Source organism: Sciurus carolinensis, chromosome 8, assembly GCF_902686445.1.
Source record: "Sciurus carolinensis chromosome 8, mSciCar1.2, whole genome shotgun sequence".
In the NCBI taxonomy this organism is placed as follows: domain Eukaryota; kingdom Metazoa; phylum Chordata; class Mammalia; order Rodentia; family Sciuridae; genus Sciurus; species Sciurus carolinensis.
The window spans coordinates 59,301,192-59,322,811 of record NC_062220.1 but is presented as its reverse complement, the minus strand read 5'-3'; the positions used below and the strand labels follow the sequence as shown (position 1 = coordinate 59,322,811).

Here is a 21,620-nt window from a genome sequence, read left to right as displayed (position 1 = left end):
ATGGGACCTCATTTATAATTCCTCACCTTTTTAAAAAAAATTTTTTAGTTGTAGGTGAATACAATGCCTTTATTTTTATGTGGTGCTAAGGATTGAACCCAGGGCCTCACGCATGATAGGAGCATGCTACCACTGAGCCACGACCCCAGGCCAATTCCTTAGCTTTTGAAAAACTGCAGATATACAAACTGTTTCTCAGAATATAAGTTAGTGTCCCCTCTTTTATCATGGGAAATGAAATGAAATTGTAGGCTCAAGCCATGCAGATAAGCAGCAAAAAGTAATTCAAATCTAAATCCACTTGCTTTGGAACACAGATATGTTTTTATACTTAAAAATATTAGTGAACTTCTTTAGATAAGTTAACTATAATGAGTAACATTTTAAAAATTTATATAAGTGGCTTATATTAATTATAAAAATTAAATAACAGAATTTTGCATAATCACAGAATAACAGCAGCTATTCACATTTTGGCCACCAGATGGCAATGCAGGAAAATAAAAGGAAAGTAAATGGAAAAAAATCTTGACATACCTAAATTTCATAAAAGTATTTCTATTAGAAACAATTTAAAATTTGCTTTGTTTTACATAGAAAATTTGAAACTAGAAATACAAAAGAATAAAATGATTATTCCAAAATCTCCAGAAAATAGCTGGTAATATCTAATGATGTGGCTATGAATATATTCAAGATTAATTCGTAGGATTTTATCTATTACTAAAGTGGTTTCCATAAATTCTCTACCAAGTTAAAGTATATCTGTGCCAGTCTTATTGTGCTCTTATGGACACATTTTGTTAAATTGCAAATAAAAAAAGTAATTCAATATTTAAATCCTGGGATTTCCTTGATAGGTAGAGAAGTGAAACTTTTCCTCATACAATAATTTTTTTATAATAATGTGGACTCTAAGTTCTATTTTTCCAGTTTGCAATTTACCTTGTAATACGGACTTATGAATTTATTCCTTTATGAATTAAAAAAAATAATGTAGCTTAAAAAATCCATCAATCAGACAAATATTCATTTATAACCTGTTTGAACATTTCATGGGCTTCTGTTTATCTTACATCTTGATGTATATTAATGGTGAAATTTATTTTCCTCAATACTCTGAAATAACATACTATTTGTTTTTTCAAATAACCAATTTCCCCATTTACTAAGTAATCTTTGGAACATGATCTGTTTTACTAAAATTTAGATTTTTTGATGTATTTCTGTAACTTCTATTCCTTTACTCTTCCAATTATTTCATGACTTTCCTACTTTTTAATATTAATAAAAATTTTAGCTAACATGTATTGAGAATCACATGAATGCTAGTTGAACACCTGACATGTGTTAAGCAGCTTAACTTTCAACAAGCTAAGGTTTTAGTTTTAATATGGTTCCCATTGGACAGTTGAGGAAATGAGGCTTACAATGTCAGGCAAAGTGCCCAGAGTCACAGCCCACCAAGGATCAGAGCTAACCTCAAATCCAGACTACCTGACACACTTTTCTCTAGGGTCATCCATCACTTCTGACTTAAATTTAAATACTAGAAGAGTAAACTGCCATAGTCTGTCATGCTACTGCTTTTAAGATCTTCCTTTTGAAATATAGAAATTTCTATTTTTCTTTGGTCAAACTAGAACTGCATTTAACAATAAGTTAAAAAAAAAGAATAACATCTTTGCCTGAGTCTGTTTTTCATTCCAGGAGAAATTATTCATTAATTCTACATTTCAACACTTTTAAATATACCTCACATATTCATATCATCTTTATTCTGTTCACAATACAGGTCCTGAATGCATTATTAAGAGTACTAGTAGGCAATTCATGATTTTTCATCAGGTTGCTAATGTGACTTTAGGTTTATTATTGATCTCTGTCCAGGGAAAACCAAAAGATGGTCACACTCCCAGCCAGTAACACTGAGAACATTTTCACCTAACAACCCTCCTGCACGGGTCACTGTTGTCCTCTAACAAATGGTAACTGTTCCTGACAGTGGCTGCTGGTCTGTAGTCTCTTTGGCCCACTGAATGAAAGCAGAAACATTTTTGTAAACAGTTTCGACTAGGTAATTTAGGAAAACGAGGGCCAATGCAAGCTTTGCCTCTACTATGCATCAAAGACACAACTGACTCCATTATCTCCTATGAGCTTTAGTTTCCTTTTTTCTTGTATAAAAGACTTTACTAGATACATCACTAGGAAAGTCACTCAAGTGCTTACATCTGATAACATGCAGAAAAAAATTAAGAATTCTGTGGGTGTCAAAAGAAAAGAGTACCAGTAGACAAAACAGAATTCTGTTTCATTATAATTGCTGTAATTATATAGACTATATAATTATTAAGAAAGATATGTCTTTGTATTATGTTATAAAGACAAAATTTGTGTTTGCCTACAAATAAATGTAAGTGATCATACATCAGCAGTCTTAATTTTTATTTTTAAACAAATTTCAAATTAACTTGAACCATGATATTTACATACTCAGTATTCAGTTCATTCACCTTTGTTGAAATGGTGAGTGCATTTGTAAATAAATTCCAAGTACCATTTTGAACATATTCTATTTATACTTTGATATAGAATTTTTTCTTTATTTTAGTGTATTTAGAAGAATTTTAAACAGTCGAGCATATGTTATTCTTCAACATCAAAAGCAATTTGTATGTAGCTTCCTAGCTGATCTCTCCTTGACATGTTTATATCCTCAACCATCTTTTAATCCACTACAGTGCAATCCTGATTCCACAGCAATCGTCCAGCTGGAAATAAGGGTAGCTTTCTTTCCTGATTCATCATTCTCAAGATATAATAATCTGGGTATTATTTCTATAACAAATATTATTCATAGCCCTCTGGAAGTTTAAATGCCAGCTCCTGAAGATAAAATCTTAATGAAATAAGCAAATGATCACACACTACTTGATCTACACCCCTTTAACAACACTGTGGTGCAGATCTGATCAATATGTTCAATCTTTTCATGATACCTGAAGCCGATTACTTGGAAATTTTTCATTAGGTGAAAAAACAGCAGTGACAGTGCAGACATAGCTTCATCTTCTTGAACAACAGAGAATGATATACACATATCGATGTGTGATATGTTTACACAGCAGAGATACAGTGATACTGGTAATGAGTGAGGATGACTCTCATCACATAAGAAAGCAAAATCATCTTATCAGGGATTGGAATTTGAATTGAAAGAGTGGTAGTGTGAATTCAGTCATGGCTACTATGCACCTTGAAATATTCTACACATGCCAACAGCAGCACAAAGTGGTGTCTCTTCACAGAAAGAAGCATACATTCTTGGGGAAGAAGAAGCCCAAAGATACAGAGAATAAACAAACCCTAAACAATTATATCAGGTGAAGAGAAATACACTATAAAAAATGAAGCAAGGTAAAACGGAACACAACTGAAGTGACAGAATAATGACACTGGACGTCTCTCTGAGACAGGGTCATTGAGGTGGACCTGTGATAGGGTAGCATTTAAGCCAAGACCTGAGTAAAATGGGGGCATAAGGAGGCAACTAGGAAGAGTTGGAAGCATTAGGATTCATGTCATAATAAACAGGAGTGATTTCTCATCTGTATGTATCTATAAGACATGCACTGAACAGGTGCATCAATGGATATGCTTTTTAAGCAAGGTTATTAACATCACCAGTGAGTTATTTTAAACATGAAATGGCACCTGGGATCAACAAAACCAGGTGATGATATAATTAAATAAGAAATTTGTAAAAGAACTTATGCAAACTGTCCCTTTAGGATGCAGCTCCTTACATTTTAAACATTAAAAAAAAAAAAAAACAGGATTTTTATGTCTTAGTGCATGTTTTTCAAGCTATAGTGTATACCTCAAAGTTCTCAAAATTATTTTTAGTCTCTAAGGAATTTGCTGAAAATTTGAAAATGGGATTTTGTTTATTTAATAGTTATGATGAAAGTGTATGCATTCTAATAATTACCTGTAGTATCCATTTATATTTTAATTTCTTTTGAATATTTAGCCTGCTAAATACTTAAGATCAAATATAATAATTTAAGTAACTGAACAATTGTACTATGTCTATAGCTTGGGTCAGCCTAAATCATTCTCTTTCTTTATACTCAAAAATAAGTGAAAAAACACACTTTGAAAAATTTTAACCAGTAAATACTGAAATACATGGCGTCTTATCCTAGTTCATCTTAATAAATGTTAACGGATTTTATATTTTTAAAAACAATACTCAGTTCAGAATAAAAATATTCCTTTGTCTCATCTTGAATATTGCTTCCCCGTTTCCAAAACTGCATATATTACTAATTTCCAAGTACCAAAACCCTAGTGCACCAAGTAATTAAATGGAAAAAAAATATGTGTCATGCTTGTCAACACCTTCTTATAAAGTTTCCTCATATTTGCAAAGCAATTACGTTATCCTCTGGTATCTCTTTTAAAAACTAACTAACCTTCACTACTTTGCACCATTATTGTAATCCCTAAATTTGTCATTTTTTTTTCCAGTTTTTTTTTTTCCCCATGGGTCTTTTAAATGACGATAATTTTTCAAGTGCCCACATTTACCTTACAGGAAAAGTATACAAAAGGAAATAGTTTTGGTTTTTTTAGTGACCTTAATTCCATATCTTCTTTCTGTTTTTTTTTTTTTAAATACACTACCAAAAAGTTAAAAAACTATAAAAGAAAAATATCCACAAAACTATAAATTATCAAGATCTTAAAACTCATGTCAGTGATAAGCACAGGTTATAACAAGCCCCAGATGCCTATTAAATTTGCTAAATGTACCTCCTTAAGATACACCAATTTCCTGATTTCCTCTTTTATAATGATGTGAAACCTGCCTATTGTACATACAATTAACAGTAATGGGATCAAAACCATTGTGTCAGATTTGCTTGGGGACTTGCTAAATGCAGCTTCTGGCTCTGTAGCTTGAGGTTCTGCATTCCTAACCACTGCCTGATGGAGCTGCCAGATCAGGCTCATGCTGCTTGGCCACAGGCCCCAATTTAAGAAGCAAGGGTATAAAGTACAATCTTCCTGTTCATTGACATAAATGAGCTATGGATCAACATAACGTTTTCCTGAAATCTAGATGGATGGCTATTTTATATGACATGAAATGAAATTACTCTCCTAGATACCGTTTGTTACAGAACTCTATTGGCATGCTGCCTTTTATTTTATTTGAGCTCTGGCAAAAGAGAAGGCCTATTTTATAAGGTGTTTTAAGTTTTTCAGGGGATAGAAATCACTTTTAAATTCATATTGTGCAATAATCTACAAATTACCATATATTGAATAACAAAGTTCCCAATCTTTAAAGAAAAAAACAAAACAAAATAAAACATGTCCTTGTCTGGAAAATGTTAGGCATGTTTTAGAAGAAAAGCTGAAAATTGAAAGCATATAGGAAATGGAGTAATTAAAAGTCACGCCTGAATTTGTTTATACAATGCAACTTCATATTTCAAGAGACACCCACTTTAATATTGATTGTTGTTAAAATGTTAAGGCAGGAACTTTGAAGTGCCTGAGATTTTATTCTACAAATCAGCTTCTACATTTTCATAGGAAACAGGCAAAACCAAACCAAAACAACAACAAAAAACCAACCAACCAAAATAAACAAAAATGAGTCCTCCGGATATTCTCAGCAATAGTACTAGCCAGTATAACATTTTGTTTGTACAGGATTACCATACTCTGGTAATACAAAGTGATAGATGGATAGCCAAGGGTCCACCCATGTAGGCAAATAGGTGTGATTCAGGCAAGAAATCCCAAGATGAAATCCTGATCTTATATTAAGACTCACAGTAGACTACCAACCTCCCCTCCAGAGACAGTATCTTAATTATTTTGTCATTTAAATCTCTTCTGGGGAAAAGGAATCTCTAAATTTACATCATGGAATGCACAAAAATCAGAGAAAATTGCTTTTCATGCTAAGACTTGAAGAAATAAGACAGATTCATGAAGAATCATATTGCAACAGTTGGTAGAAAAGTGTAGGAAGATGATAACAAAAATAATAACCATAATCATGATTACAATGTATAAGCACTTTACATGTGACACTTCATTTGATGCTCAATGACATTTTGGCAATATGACTCTGTCCATATTATAAAAGAGCAAAGTTGAGATTTATCAGCTTTAGGGACCTTGCAGAAGGATGGCTAACAAGTGGTTTTAGAGGTTGTGCATTATCCCTATGCAATTCTACCCATAGATGTGAGACATTGAGCCAGGGGTGAGCCTTATTAATAAAATCGATGTAGGTATTAAGTGGTGTTGTATCATTTCATCATCTTGCTCTTTATCCAACATAAACCATCAAGTTACTGGTTCCCTGCTCTGCATACTATGCAAAATGAATCTGTAGACTCTATAATCTTTACCAAAGTTATTTGTGTTTATTTGGGAACATTAGAACACACAAGTCTCACACTGAGGGCTGTTATCAAGGAAACTCACAGTCTTTTTAGCAGTTATCTGTGAGGGAAAGACTCCATTTGGACTGGGGCTCACCTTCCTAGTGCGGTCTCTAACTTGGCCACAGTTCCTCACTCCTTATTTTGCACCTGCATTTATAGACTGTTACTTGTAGGATGGTTTATTGACTACAATCTGGGCAAAAGGTAGAACTTTCTTTTTTAAAAGTTATCTTTTATAACAATTACAAGAATATTATAAGAAAATTATATCTTAATTATTATATTCTGGTAAGAAACCAAAGATAGCATTTTATAATGAACATGAATTTGAAAAGCTTCCAGGAAGAAAACTGATGGGGAGTCCTTTAACACAGTCACAAGGTTCATATCCAATTATTAAAGCAAGAAAACTGAACTGGACTGAAACAGAAGATCTTTGGTAGTTTTTTTTTTTTTTTTTTTTTTTTTTTTTTTTTTTTGCGGTACCGGGGATTAAACCCAGGGCCTTGTGCTTGCAAGGCAAGCACTCTACCAACTGAGCTATATGCCCAGACCTTTTTTTTGTTTGTTTTGGTAGTTACCTTTTAACATATTGTCTACAATTGGCTTATATTTTCCTTTCCTTCTCCACTGGCTTGTAGTATTTTACTTGTAAAACGTCAGACTCCTCACTTTCATAAACAAATTCAACTCCCTCTGACAACATCTGAAATTTTGCTTGTAAATCAGAACATGCTGTGATCAAATCGCAGCTTCCATCATCCACCACTTCTCCTATCAAAGCGTGTAACTGGATTAGTGGGAAAACAGCTCTAGTACACTTGCATTTAGGCTTTGCCTAACAGCAGGCTTTCTTTCTGCAACAAAGAACAGTCCCGGAGACAGTGGAAACACTCGAAAATGATGCAGCATTAGTTCTGACATCTTATACGTAATTTAGGCATTAAAATTACTTAAAAAAAAACTTAGACACAAAGATAACAATGAGAGGTTGCTTGATTTTTCCACTTGGTGGTCCCAGACAACCCTGGAAAAGATGACTGATGTGTTTTTGGTGCACGGCACATGAACCCTCTCCCATATACTCAGAACCTTGTTTCCATGCACCTCTGGAGTTAGACAAGCTAAAACTTACACTATTGCTTTTCTTTCCTAGTCTTTCAAACAATTTAAGAAAGAAATTCAGGAAAAAAATACCTAGGCAAATATGTGAATACATACACAAATACATGTCATTATAAATACATTTTAAAGATTTTTCCCCCTAAAAATTGCCATGTTATTAAAGTATTAAATTTGTATGTAATGAGAAGGGCTTATCTGTTAAAACCAAAAACATAAATTTTCTTTTCTGTTAGCAAAATATTGCAAAAAAAAAAAATCAATTGTCTTTAAATACATCCATTTCAGGTAATTTGTACACAAAGTAAAGCCAATAAAGTAAGGAATTTCTTATAAATTATGAAGTTAATGTGGCTGACACTAGATATTGTATAAATGTAAATGAGAATATACTAAGTTTGATAGGAGCAAAAAGTTGATGGGTAAATTAAATAAATACATAAAATGAAGATATACTACCTAGAAAAAATATATAATTTAGAAATGGTGTTTATGTGTTTATCTGCAAATAAAAGGATAATTCAATTCATATAAGCATTTTAAAGTCAAGTTACAGCAAATTTCCTTAAATAATTCCTCTACTTAAACACAAATAGCTTCTTTCTTCAAAAAGGAATAATAAGTTTATATTTGTAAAAATATATTTCTCTTTGATTTTATAACCCAATTATTTGGACCTTGTTTTACAATTTATTTTAGTGTATAGTTATTAGTTATAACTATAAAATCTGCAGACACATTTTATATTTTTCTTGAAGACTCAGTCTCAGAAATTTTTTTGTTAAATCTGGACTCATACATGAAAATGGCCATACTCCAATTCTGTTCTCCTCCTTGGAAAAGTTATTAGAACTTTGTTTCTTTATTCATAAAATTTAGTATTTTTATCTATGTCACGAAGTTCTTCTGAAAGACTGAACTAGTTGCCAGGAAGAAAACAGAATAATTCCTACCACATGAGCAGAATTATATTCCTAAATTTATCCATCACCTAAGATTAAACTGAAGATTAACTCACAAATAAGATAAACAATGAATACGCATCTACTTTGGATCTTATTTGTACTGATTTTTTGAAAGGCAAATCTATGTCTGGAAAAATATGATCATTTAAAATAATTTAGTGAGTTTCTAATCTTGAAAATGTCCTAGTGATTATTGCAAAAAAATAAAATTAAACAAAGTACATGGCAAACAAAAATTTCAGAGTACAGTTGCCACCCTCCCCCCCAAAAAAAACACCACCCAAATAAACAGAAAAAAAATCTATCTCCTTATTTTAAATAAGAGCCATATACAACTTAAGTAAAGAAAATAACCAAAACTAAGCAAGTCCAAGGAGGAGGTAGGCGCTAAGATCAGTAATAAATTTCTCTGGAAGTCAAAGGAGAAATCACAAACCTCAACTTCCAGTGGTTTCCTCTCATATTCATCTTACCATTTCCATAAGTGTGCATACTTCAATATCAATCTTCTTCCCATTTTTGAATATCTTACTGAGATACTTTCACAATTTTTAAAGTGAGCTATCAAGATACATTACTTCCTGATCAAAAGCATTCCCTGTTCTTTCTATAAGTAACATATTATATTTTCCCAGATGCTTTTAGTTCACATGTTCAAGCCACACCAAGTGAGAATTTCCAAGTTAAAACTTACAAAGAGCCTTCAGGACCCATAATATTTTTAAGAAAATCAATAATCTTTAGAATTTGTCAGGCATTAAGAATCCCAATATCAAATCCCATTCAATTTCTTTAACTAAAAGAACTATTAACTACTGGCCAAATGTTGAAAGTATAAAACTCATTCAAAGGCTGCTTAATCAGAAATTCTTTTAAGACATATTTGTTAATAGCACTGTTCACTTTCTGTGACATATGCTATTGATGTCCCATTCATAATTCCATTTACACCATACTAACTTTTAACTGCTTAAGCCTGCAGGCAAACCTCTGCTATTACATATGGTGGGCTAGAAATGCCAGGGAACTGACCTCCCTTGGAAGCAGTCATTAATTTGTATACTCCAGCACATTTTCCCTTTGGAGAGCACTATCATTCTTATAATCAATGCTGGTTCCCAGAATATCCAGGGGAGTAAACTACACTCATTCAGGGTGGTAACCTGGTGATAATACATCATTTCTTAGTTCTTTTCTTTGTTTTAATTCCCACATTTCTCTATCTTTCCTGGAGTCACTTTCCAAATAAAGCATTTTAACTTGAATACTTGACTCAGTGTCTATTTCTGGGGAAACCCAATGAAAGTTGACACAAGCAGTGGTATTGGTAAACTTATCTTCAGATGGGATTCTAAAATAGAATCATTCACAAGCCATATAGCAACAAAGACCCCCTTAGTGGTTGGGCATACCAGTCATAACTAGAGTCAAAGAAACACCTCAGATGATACATTACAATCACTAAGATTTCCATCTGAGGTGTTCTGAACAAAATATAGATTGAAGGGGATGCACATAGCCTTTGAGAGATTTGGGGACCATGGTAATCATAAAGCTAAGAGTTGGTTGTTAAATTTCTGTGAAGAAAATGACAGCCTATGGTCAGTCAACTATGGATGAAGTGCAAAGTAAGAAACCCAGAATACTTCAATATCAGCTAATAAAGAGATTCTCATTTCCTGTTGCAGGCAGTTAAACATGAGCTAGTCATCATTTGCTTTTGAGAATCAGAATTATAAAAGAGGCAACATTCATAGTGTTGGCAGATTTCTATGCAAAAGTCATGGTACTATTAAGCAAAGAATGGGGCCCTAAAGCTAATTCAATGGATGCAGTTAAGAACACTGAATTTCTGGATTCCCCTCTCCTCTCTGACCTAATTAGTCCCCTTTCTTGTAGGAGAAAGCACGAAGTCTCACATCAATATTCTCCAGAGGGCATTCTTCGCAGAGGAGGTACTGAACAATTGTGTGGATAAGATGATTTGTATACTAGAGGTCATCCAGCTCTATATGTGGTGACTCTGGTACTTGCAAAACTGGCCCCCCAATGGAACAAAAGTATGAGTAGTAACAGAAGATAGGCATAGGCTCTCTCTTACCTATTCTGTTACAGCTATTGCCACTAGTAAGTAGCCAACTCAATGGGAATAGTCCAACTCCATATCCCAAGTATAACATCTCTCAAACAACACAACAAGCAACTTGATGCAAAGATTATTATATTGCTTGTTACCTCCCCAGAGTAGGGGTAAAATTTATTTTTCTTGTTGGCACGTATTCCCATGATGAGATTCTTGCATTTTCATAAAGGCTCATCCAATATCACTCATCCTTAGAGTTCATATACTGCTTGATTTATGATCACAGGGTCTTTTATAACATCTTTTAAAATGAAGCAAACCATTTATGGTAAAGGAAGTTCAATAATGGACACATGACAAAACAATCTACTAAGCCCACCACCATATCTACATCACTAGAAGCTCCTAGCCTGGTAAAACAGGTTCCAGCTTGGAGATAACAATTCAATTTGTTATGCTGTCTTTCAAGATGTGACATGGTTCTGAATTATGGTTCTATGAACCATTATGGTATGTGCTATAGCCAGCTGGTAACAGCCCATGAAAATGATGGCTAAATTTTCAGGAATTTTTAAGGCCAACTGACTTCACATTGGTAGCTTGAAATTGGCCATGGTATATTTACATCATGAAAACTGGCAAAGGCTATGAATCATATTTCTCCTTTTCCATGGTTCTGCCTCCAAAAAATCAAATTCATGAAAACCATGGTAGATAATTAGGAATATCCCCTGTTACCATAACTCAAATTGATCCTGAGAAATTTTATACTTGCTGTCCCTCCAACTTTAGTTTTTGCTGAAATACATGTTCTGCTTTTCAGTTGTGTGTATGGGAATGAGGCATGGGTTTTTGCTAGTGTCAGTAATGATTTCGCTAAATCTAAATTTATAGTTACTATATGGATGTTATGTGCTTCCCATGGCAATAGACTGACATGAAATAAACAAACCAAACAAACAAACATCAAAAAATGGTGATTATTATGGGGATTGATACCATATACTATGGGCAGTAAGAACCACAAATGGAACTCAGATAATTTATTGGAACGGTGATGACTAAGAATGGGAAACTGCAGAAACCACTGTTTGAGTGAGCACAGGAATCATGAATTCATAGATATCTTGTGTGGGAAAAACATTTGAGTCATGCCACCAAGCAAGCTACCAGAAAATGAATAAGGATACAGGGAAATGATTAGAGAAAAGATGAAACAAATTACGACCTAGGTTCAGCCTCTAGAAGTTCACCATCCTGGTGTACTGAGCTTGTCCGTTTTTTAAAAATTGTGACTAGTCTCCACCTTTAATAATCACTAACTGAACAGAGTGGACACTGGCCATTTCCCCACTCCTAGTATTGATGGTCTTTGGTTTCAGCACTGCGTCTTGTGGACAGAATCTGTCCTGCCCATACATGTAGAAGGCTACTGCCTAACACCCAAGCTCCTTGGGGTTTGGGCAGGATAACTCTAAAATGAACATACTATTTGGTTTCCAGAATTTCTCAGCAGAATTAAGTTCCCTTAAATTAAATCTAGATTCTGCAACAGATAAGATGCTTAAGCCTTTGTCTTTTGTTATGACAAAGATAATCTTTTCTTAACTAACATTCATTGCAATGCCTTTACAATTAATGTTTATATGCAAATAAAGCTAAATAAGAGTCTTCTCTGATCACCTTATTTGAGAGATCAAGCATTACATTTTACTTGTTTGCATTTTGTTGAAATATGTAGTCTGTAAAATCAGACTAAGATGAATCAGAGGTCTTAATCAGCATCAAGCTTTATTAAGTAACATCAAGGCCACCGGAAAACCAAAGGATCTATAAGGTCCACCTGAAGTGGACAAGAGAGTTCTGGAGATGGATGATGGCTGGCTCCCCAGCCTTTTACTTTCTATGTTGGTTACATCTCTCTGACCTACATGAAATGATGTCTCAAAGAGAATTTCACAGGGCTCCTTATGAAATTATTTAAACTGTGACATATCTCCAATTTATTCCCCAGAAAATTACGGCATCTGTGGACATTTCAGGGAATCGTGCACCACAAATATTGGGTTCTGTTAACTCTTGCTATCCTTAGCCAGGAATATCCTATTAAAAGCATTTTAGGGATAAGTTATCTTCCTATTAATAGACAGCCTTCATTAAGTTATGTGGAGCTTCAGTTAACAAGAGATTATACTGGGTCTCCTGCCTCCTACCACTCCCAGTGGACCCTTCCTGGAATGGGAGAAAATCAATCACTGCCTTAACGTGTTCCTCCCAAGTGATTTCAGAGGCAGATCCACTCTCATATGCTCAATACAAAATAGCCTCACTGCAGATTCCTCCTCCTACATCCATGTCTCTATGACTTCAAATGTGAAATTATATCCAGAAGAAAATGGCCATGAAATACTTTACATAAATTCTATGAATTAAAATAAGATGTGATAACATCCATTTCTCTTATTTCAGTTGCTTCAGAGTTCAATAATTTCTATTGATGAGGAAAAAAGTCTAAAATGGTTCAGAGGTACATTTATTTGCCTATTGGTTCTTGCATTATAAAGAAAAAGCATACTTTAAAACTGTAATGCACTATGGTTATTTGTCCAGGGTGAAAATAAGCATTACAATGAATGGAAAATCACCCCCTAATCATACTGCCAAGATGCTACTTCCCAGGAGTCCCACAGGTATTGAGGAGTGAAGGGGCTCCCATTACCTATTCAAGCTCTGCTGAGTGAAGGAGAATATCAGGAATGCTTTTCATTCATATTCATTATTTTGATTACTATATCAGAGATAAACCATTAGGAATTCAAAAACGATCTTAGCATGGAAGTATAGGAGAATCAGTAACTGTGGTAGGATAGCTCAGTAAGATAGCCTTTCAACAGTATCACATACCTCAGTCTGTCTAAGATAAAAGTATAAAGTATCCAAAGACAGGGGGAGATAGCATTTGCAGATATAATTCAAGAAAATGCAGTTATCTTATACTTACTGAAGCTACATTCACAAAATCATCATCTGAGAGAGTTTCCAACATTTCAGAGACAGATGTTCGGATCAGTTTAAGCGTTAATCCACTGACACTCCCACTCCTGTGGACAGACAAGTTGGTCTGCATGTGTTATTCATTGGTTATTTTATCAATGGCATCATAAGAAAAGATAACTTATGCACTAACCCTGGATCATTTATATAATATTCAAATAATAAATGTCTCTAAAAAATCGGTAGCAGAGATTTTTTGATATAGTAGAAATAAGAAATCCTATGCTTCATTTTCTACCAATATCAATACTTATTTCTATATAAAACCATCAAAATTATCTGCAAGTGATGATTTATAAAATACATGGATACTCATGGCGCATTTGCTCATTCAAGGAATATGTACCAATACCAATCCTAAGGAGCCAATTTAGCAGAGAGGGCTACAGAGGTTATAGGCATAGTTGCTGTTCTGGAGGCCCAATGTTTGACTTTATTGAGCCAATAATTATAAAGCCATAAAACAACTGTGTGACAGTAGATTTATGGACAGAATGCCTTGTTCTGCACCCTAAAGCAGATATCCTCTACAACTTAGTCTTCATTTCTTGTTTCTAACTGTTCTATGATCCTTTATGACTTCCCTTATTGCAGGGCTCATCTCTAGGGAACTAATTCCCACTTCTACATCACAGAGAGTCATCAGTATCTTAACTTGAACTAATTAACAAATAAATAAAATGACCAATATATAAACTCCTGGAAATTTTCTTACATATCAACATGTCCCTTGAACAAGGTCACAGTACTAACATTTAAAAATATTTTTAACATTCATCTAAACTTAACTCACTTTTCTTCTTCTTATTATTATGATTTTGCTTTTTTGGTGGTACTGGGATGGAACTCAGGGGTTCACATTTGTCAGGCAAGTGCTCCCTCACTTTACCAGGCCCCCTAAAATTTAATTGAGTCATTAATGACTCAAGTGTCAAATGAATCTTTTTTTGGTAGGAAGAACTGCTTAGTTTCAGCAACTCTGCATTTCAATATTGCTCAAAATCTAAATCAAAAATTGGAACCAAATAAGTAATTTTTCAAAAACATTCAGTCTTTAGAACCATGCCATAAATTCCCACTTTCTACAGATAAACATGAAAGTCTTCTAATTTTCAATAAAATAATTTTTGCTGATTTTGCTATTGTGGTTTCTTTGTGTAGATATAAAAGTATAATAATCATGTCCTGTTTCTTTTTTGTTTTTTCAAACTGTCATAAGTTTCCAACATATTATTCTTACCTACAAATTCTCTCAAATGCTCAGCATAAAAAATATGATATTTAACTACTCACACGTCAACCAGAATAAGCATGTCCTTAGGAGATGCAGCTCCTTGGATATACCTGAAACAAATAACACATAAATGTTTTTCTCTCTGCAACATAACATAGATATTAATTGTCTTGATTTTAACAGATCTCTGACATAAGGTAATTTCCAAGGAAAGACCTAATTCCATGCTATCTTACTAGACAATGATCGTTTATTCACATTTTGCAATAGCAGCTTGAAAAGATTATATTTAACCTGAAATTGGTGATGCCAAAGGCATGATAATTAAAGCACATTTTTCAGATATTTATAACAAAAGATAAAGATATAGATTTTTAATACTAACAGTGAATGAAATCGACTTCCAAAAGGACATTTTCTAAAGGAAAAAAAAAAAAAAATCCTGAGCTCTAATTGTTGACCACATGTTTTTAAACCACTCCAATGAACAACAAATTGTCCTGTTTTAAAATATAAAAGAAAACAAAAAAAAAAAGATCAGTGGTCTAGGAACTAAAAAAACAAAAGTAACACTGACAAAAGTTTTTTTTTTTTTTTTAAACAGGCCTTATTGGTAAATAAAAAATCACATAGTATGAAATGTTAGCACCAAGAATTTCAAGTGCTCTCAAAAACTTTACATATTCAAGAATCATCTGGAGAATTGTCTCAAAATGTTGATTCCCAATTTAACCACAGTCCTAGAGAATCAAAATCTGCATTTTAAAGAGACTCTAGTAAGAGTTTTTACACAGATGATTCATTGATTGTAGAAAGAGATATTTTAACAACCTCAAAAGCTCCTTCTACCAGGCCACAGCAGGAACTTGACTTTCTAGTCATCTCTGTGGCCTCTTTGCCCACCACTCCAAATCTAACTTCTCATAAGCCTGTAGGTTACTTGCCAAATAGTTTTCACACAACCTGCAGTATAGTTGCTATCCATTCACGTCTGTGTTGACAAAGAAGTTGGTTTATAATCTGCACCCATGCTTGCTTCCCTTGAAGAAGGGGAAGTGGCAGAGTTGCAAGTGTGTTCCCATGGAAGACCAATCTAGTTCATGCCTACTGTCTTCTTTTTTTTTTGGGGGGGGGCTGGTTTGGTTTGATTTTGGTTTGTATTTTTTTCAATTGATGCATTATTATCTGATGTAAGGTGATGCCTGCAGAACATCAATATTAATGCCTAGCATCTTAACACGACTGGTCCTGGTATGCTTCTCAATGGGAAGACAACAGGAGAGGATATTGACTGCTTCTTATGGTTGGAATCTAGTTTCCATATTTCCCCCAAAACAATAAAAATTTCTGATAGAGCGCTAATTTCCAGAATCTATAAAGAACTCAAAAAACTCTACACGAAGAATACAAATAATCCAATCAACAAATGGGCTAAGGAAATGAACAGACACTTCACAGAAGAAGATCTACAAGCAATCAATAGATATATGAAAAAATGTTCAACATCTCTAGTAATAAGAGAAATGCAAATCAAAACTACCCTAAGATTTCATCTCACCCTAATTAGAATGGCGATTATCAAGAACACAAGAAACAATAGGTGTTGGCGAGGATGTGGGGAAAAAGGTACACTCAAACATTGCTGGTGGGGTTGCAAATTAGTGCAGCCACTCTGGAAAGCAGTGTGGAGATTCCTCAGAAAGCTTGGAATGGAAACACCATTTGACCCAGCTATCCCACTCCTTGGCCTATACCCAAAGGACTTAAAATCAGCATACTACAGAGATACAGCCACATCAATGTTCATTGCTGCTCAATTCATCATAGCCAGATTGTGCAATCAACCTAGATGTCCTTCAATTGATGAATGGATAAAGAAAATGTGGCATATATATACAATGGAATATCACTCTGCAATGAAGAATGATAAAATTATGGCATTTGCAGGCAAATGGATGAAATTGGAGAATATCATGCTAAGTGAGATAAACCAATCACAAAAAACTAAAGGACGAATGATCTCGCTGAAGAGCGGATGAGGACATAAAATGGGGGGTGGGAGGGGTTAGCGTTAGGTTTAGGTTTAGGGTTAGGGATAAGGAGGGTGGTAAGAATGGAGGAAAGGACTGTATAGAGGGAAAAGAGGGATGGGAGGGGGCGGGAAAGGAAAAAATAATGAATCAAACATCATTGCCCTATGTAAATTTATGATTACACAAATGGTATGCCTTGACTCCATGTACAAATAGAGAAACAACATGTATCCCATTTGTATACAATAATAAAAAAAAATTACCCCATAAAAAAAGAATATTAGTAAAAAAAAATCATATGTTATAGTAATCTTTGCCTCTACTCAACAACCTATGTCTCCAAAGAGACACACCAGAGAAATATTGCCAAGAATAATACACGTGTTAACATTAGTCACTATTATACGTGTTTGGTGTTCACACAAATCACTACTGGGACATTTAACAAGGCATTTAAAAGTCTTAAATACATGCTATTGAATCAACCATTATGCCCCTTAGAATCTGCCAGAAACATGAGCAAAATGTTAGGAATAAATTAAATATCCAATGATAGTGTATTTCTTAAATAAGTTACCATACATTCTTTTTAAAAATGATGTCTCTGTGTACCCAAAGGTAATGATATGAAAAGGGTGAAATACAAAGCACTATGTTGTACATAAAGTGAATGCATTAAAAGGATACATTCATATATTAACTCTATTTTTCAAAAATTGAAATAAAATAGAAAACCCAAAATTCATAGTTGTTTCCCAATGAGTCCAATTACAGATTATCAATATTTTTTTCTATCTTTATTAGGAGAATTAGTTGCTTTTGTATTGAAGGACAAATAAAACTTCTTTTCTGGAAAAAAATAAAACCTAAGCTATACGGACATAATTAGGGGCAGACCTTTCTTTCCTTAGGGCCAGTTCTCATTAGTTCACTGCCACAGGCAAACTATCTCCTATTCTATGTCATCTCTGTTAGAGCTCTACCCCAAGCAAACTGGGAGCCCTTCAACAGAAATTCCCACCAGCCAAAAGAGATTTCAAGCTGAGATTGCATATAAATCTGAAGATAGTCCACTTGAAATAAATGTGATGGTTCATTTCGGCAGTATCTGTTTTCATTCTTCCTTGAACTTACCACATGTACTTATGTTTACTTTTAAGAAAACAGAGCACTTTACATAATGAGATAACATTCATCCTAATAATGAAAACATACCCCCAACATTTTTAACAAAAACTAACATAATCTCCTTTTGTCTTTCTCACATTTAAGATCAGCTAAACATCCTTACCATGGTCTTCGGCGTACATCATAAAGATCAATCTTGTTTGGAGTTCTGCTATTATCAACCCATGGAGAAGCTTTAAAAAAAAAAAAAAAAAAAGGAGAAATTGTAACAATATAAGCTCTACAAAAATAATGTAAACCTCCCGCCAAAAAACACTCACAAAACACCATAGAAAACACCAGAGACAACATCCCACTTATCTACACCAATATTTGAATAGGAGACATCATTTTTATGCCTTCAGTATTTTCTTTTTCCTTTTGGAAAACAACACACTAGTACAAAAGAAAGTCAATACGAGCCAGTTCTCTCACATCATTTCAAATAAACCTTAGATATAAGGGTTTTGTGCTAACCTTTATGTTTCACCAAGGGTGCTAACTTATATGTTTTACCAAGTATCCAGAGGTCATACACTTTTGTCCCTCTCTTTAAACAGAAACTGTATCTTGACTGCAAACATATGTGTCACTAAGGGAAATTATGCATTCAATTGTTTGATTCTTTTATTTTCATTCAATGCAATCTTATTTTGGTACAAAAGACTTTTTCTTAGACTGTTATCATAAAATACAACTTTTAAATTTTTATAATCATATAATAATCATATTTGATAATGGGACAATCTATGTTGAAATCCTGATTCAAAGTTTAGACCATATTTAAAATAATTTCATAATTAAAAAAAAACTTATTGGAAAGGTGTGGAGTAATTCTAGTTCAGAATCAATTTTTTTTGTTAGTTCCACAGCATCTATCATTTGGCAGTAATCAGAAAGAACTTTAGCCTAATTGTATTGATTTTTAAATGCAATTAGTTTACACTTATTCTAATTATATCTATACTTACTTTAATTAAAATGCTTTATAAGATTTAACTTGCACACACACCTTAGACCCACTAGTGAAAAATAAATGCTGATGAACTGGATAATACTTTTAGGCTTAAGAAGTCCCTCTCCTTGAAGATATTTAGACATGAAACTCTTGGGAAAATTCAAGTTATGATTGATGTGCCACAATCAATTTTACCCTTTTATTATTTAACTATGGAAATTAAAGAGAACTTTACTGGGAGTCAGGTTTATTAGCCAATGAAAATAATTTGGCCAATTAGAACATGTCTAAAATATATGCAACTAAATCCCTCCTTGACTGTAAAATTTCTTTCCTATTAGTGGCTATAATATACAATGATTTATTCATTTTAAATGACTAATCACATTTACATGAAACAGTAAGCTTAAATATAGCACTCCCCCAAGAACCAATTACTGACATAGTCAATGTAACTGATATGGTAAATTTATTCTTTCAATTTGCATTTGCAGAATCTAAGTGCCAGTGATACAAAATATCTTTTTCTTTTGCAGCTCTATAATTGAGCAACAAGCATGTTAGTAGACACCTCAGTTCACTTTCAACTATTCCTCTATAATATTGATTCCCCAAGTTAATATCTTAGTAATAACTAAAAATTTAAAGAAATCTTATCCTAATTTCAGTACCATATTATGCCTAGTACATATTTATTGCCTCTTAACTCTAAACGTACCCTTTTGGCTTGCTCTATGAACATTCTGGGTTCTTTGAACATTTGTCTTTTACCACCTGACATAACTTCAAGCTTTGTCCACAGATGATGCAAACTCTGAATGAGGCAAGGGTATTTTCCTCACGTTTTTGGCCCATCAGCTCACAGGCAGGTGCAGCACATACAACTTTTCTGGTGTCTGTGACCTGCTGTGCACACCTTTTCTCCAAAGCTCATCTCCTGATGTGCTGCAGTTTCCCCAAGTTCCTACAGCCTGGGCAGCTTCACCAGTCACCAAAAGGCCAGCAGTAATCCCCAACCATTTTTGCAGTGAAAAGCTTCCAGTGAGACACCTTGGAAACCCAGAGGGTGGATTTCCAGCAAGTCCCATTAATGCAGATCATGACCATGTCCTCTAGAAGTAGGTCTGAATCTCAGGTCAGGGATAAGGACCTTAGGACTCTTTCTTGGATACTCTAGCTCAGGCTTAGGGATAGTAATTGTAAGTTAGGTTATAAGATATTACATCTAGCATTCATATATTCTTTAGAATTCTCTGTAATTCCAGCCTTTCCCATCATTACTCTAGTCCCTGTTATAATTAATTCTTTATTTAAAAAATGAACTTTCCCTGGTTCATATCACTATTTTCCATCCTCTCTCCAGTCCGGTTGGACCAAGACTTAGTGCAAATGTACAAAGGAGATGAGAGAAGTGAGATTAGTTACCACTGTCAATAGCAATTATCATGAATTGTTGAGAGTGGTTAGCAATGAATTTGATCAATGATTTAATGAAATGGGAATTTGAAAGTTGTTTTAAAATTAGATTTCTGAATTCTTTATAGAGCACATTCATCTAGGATTTGTTTCACTACTACAATTGCTAAATGAAATGAACTGATAGGAAGTACTACACTTCATAAAATTTATATCTTTCTTTAAGGACAAAATAATTAAAAGGTTATAATTTACCTTATGAACTGCACTATTAAATTTTAATAATATTTTATAATCTTAGGTAGCTATATTTAAAAATATTAATAATCTTACATAAGCTTTCTGAGATTTATTTTAAGTCATATCCCAAGATTAGACTAAGTTAATATATTTATATAATGGTAAAATTAAACAATATAATTTTTTTCTGTGATACTGCCAATTAACATGTAAAATCCTATTGTGGCATTTAAGAAATACATTATTTATATAAGCTCAACTTTATAGATGATCAAAGAGTAAAAGAAATAATAACCATATATCATAATTCTCTGAAATCATCCGTTTCATAATCAGACATAGTGACATTACATGTCTTGAATCAGTTTCTCAAATCCCTGCAAAATGTGAAATGTCCTTCATTTTAGGGTCCTGTTAGTGTTCCAAAAAGGTTTTGGGTATACAGGATAGAGGAATAGAAATAGCCCACAATGTGGCATCTCGATACTGACTGTCATCATTAAAAGTAATGATGTTCACTTATGAGAATGTTTTTCTTGTGATCACAAATGAATTGGGGATGTCTTTTACCCGTTCGACTGTGATACTATTCCACGTGCTATCAAAAGTGTGATGTAGCAGCTATCAAACTGACTTAAGCAGATGTTTATTTGTATATTGACTCGGAATACTGAAACGTGGCAGAGGTATATCCTAGAGAAGGTATGCAAACTTTAAAGCCATTTTATAGTTAATATAAACTAAAGACTATAGGAAAGTGTCCAGTTTTAATTTTAGTGGCTAGGAAAAAATAATACACATAATAGTGCATTGAGGACTGAATGCTATTGGTAGAAACACCACTTCAAATAACAAATAATTGCATTTCCAAT

General features: G+C 33.7%; 1 protein-coding gene across 13 annotated transcripts in view; it reads right to left on the bottom strand.

Annotated features, from left to right (window-relative positions):
- The window catches only part of Cacna2d1 (calcium voltage-gated channel auxiliary subunit alpha2delta 1), a 460,852-nt gene that overhangs the window by 92,118 nt on the left and 347,114 nt on the right, over positions 1–21,620 (bottom strand). For all 13 annotated transcript variants that reach the window (XM_047560214.1, XM_047560216.1, XM_047560218.1 and 10 more), the window contains 3 exons: positions 18,259–18,328; positions 14,994–15,044; positions 13,648–13,747 (listed from right to left, as the gene is read on the bottom strand). In XM_047560214.1, the coding sequence (XP_047416170.1) occupies positions 13,648–13,747; positions 14,994–15,044; positions 18,259–18,328 (221 nt within the window). The remainder of the gene's footprint in view (positions 1–13,647; positions 13,748–14,993; positions 15,045–18,258; positions 18,329–21,620) is intronic.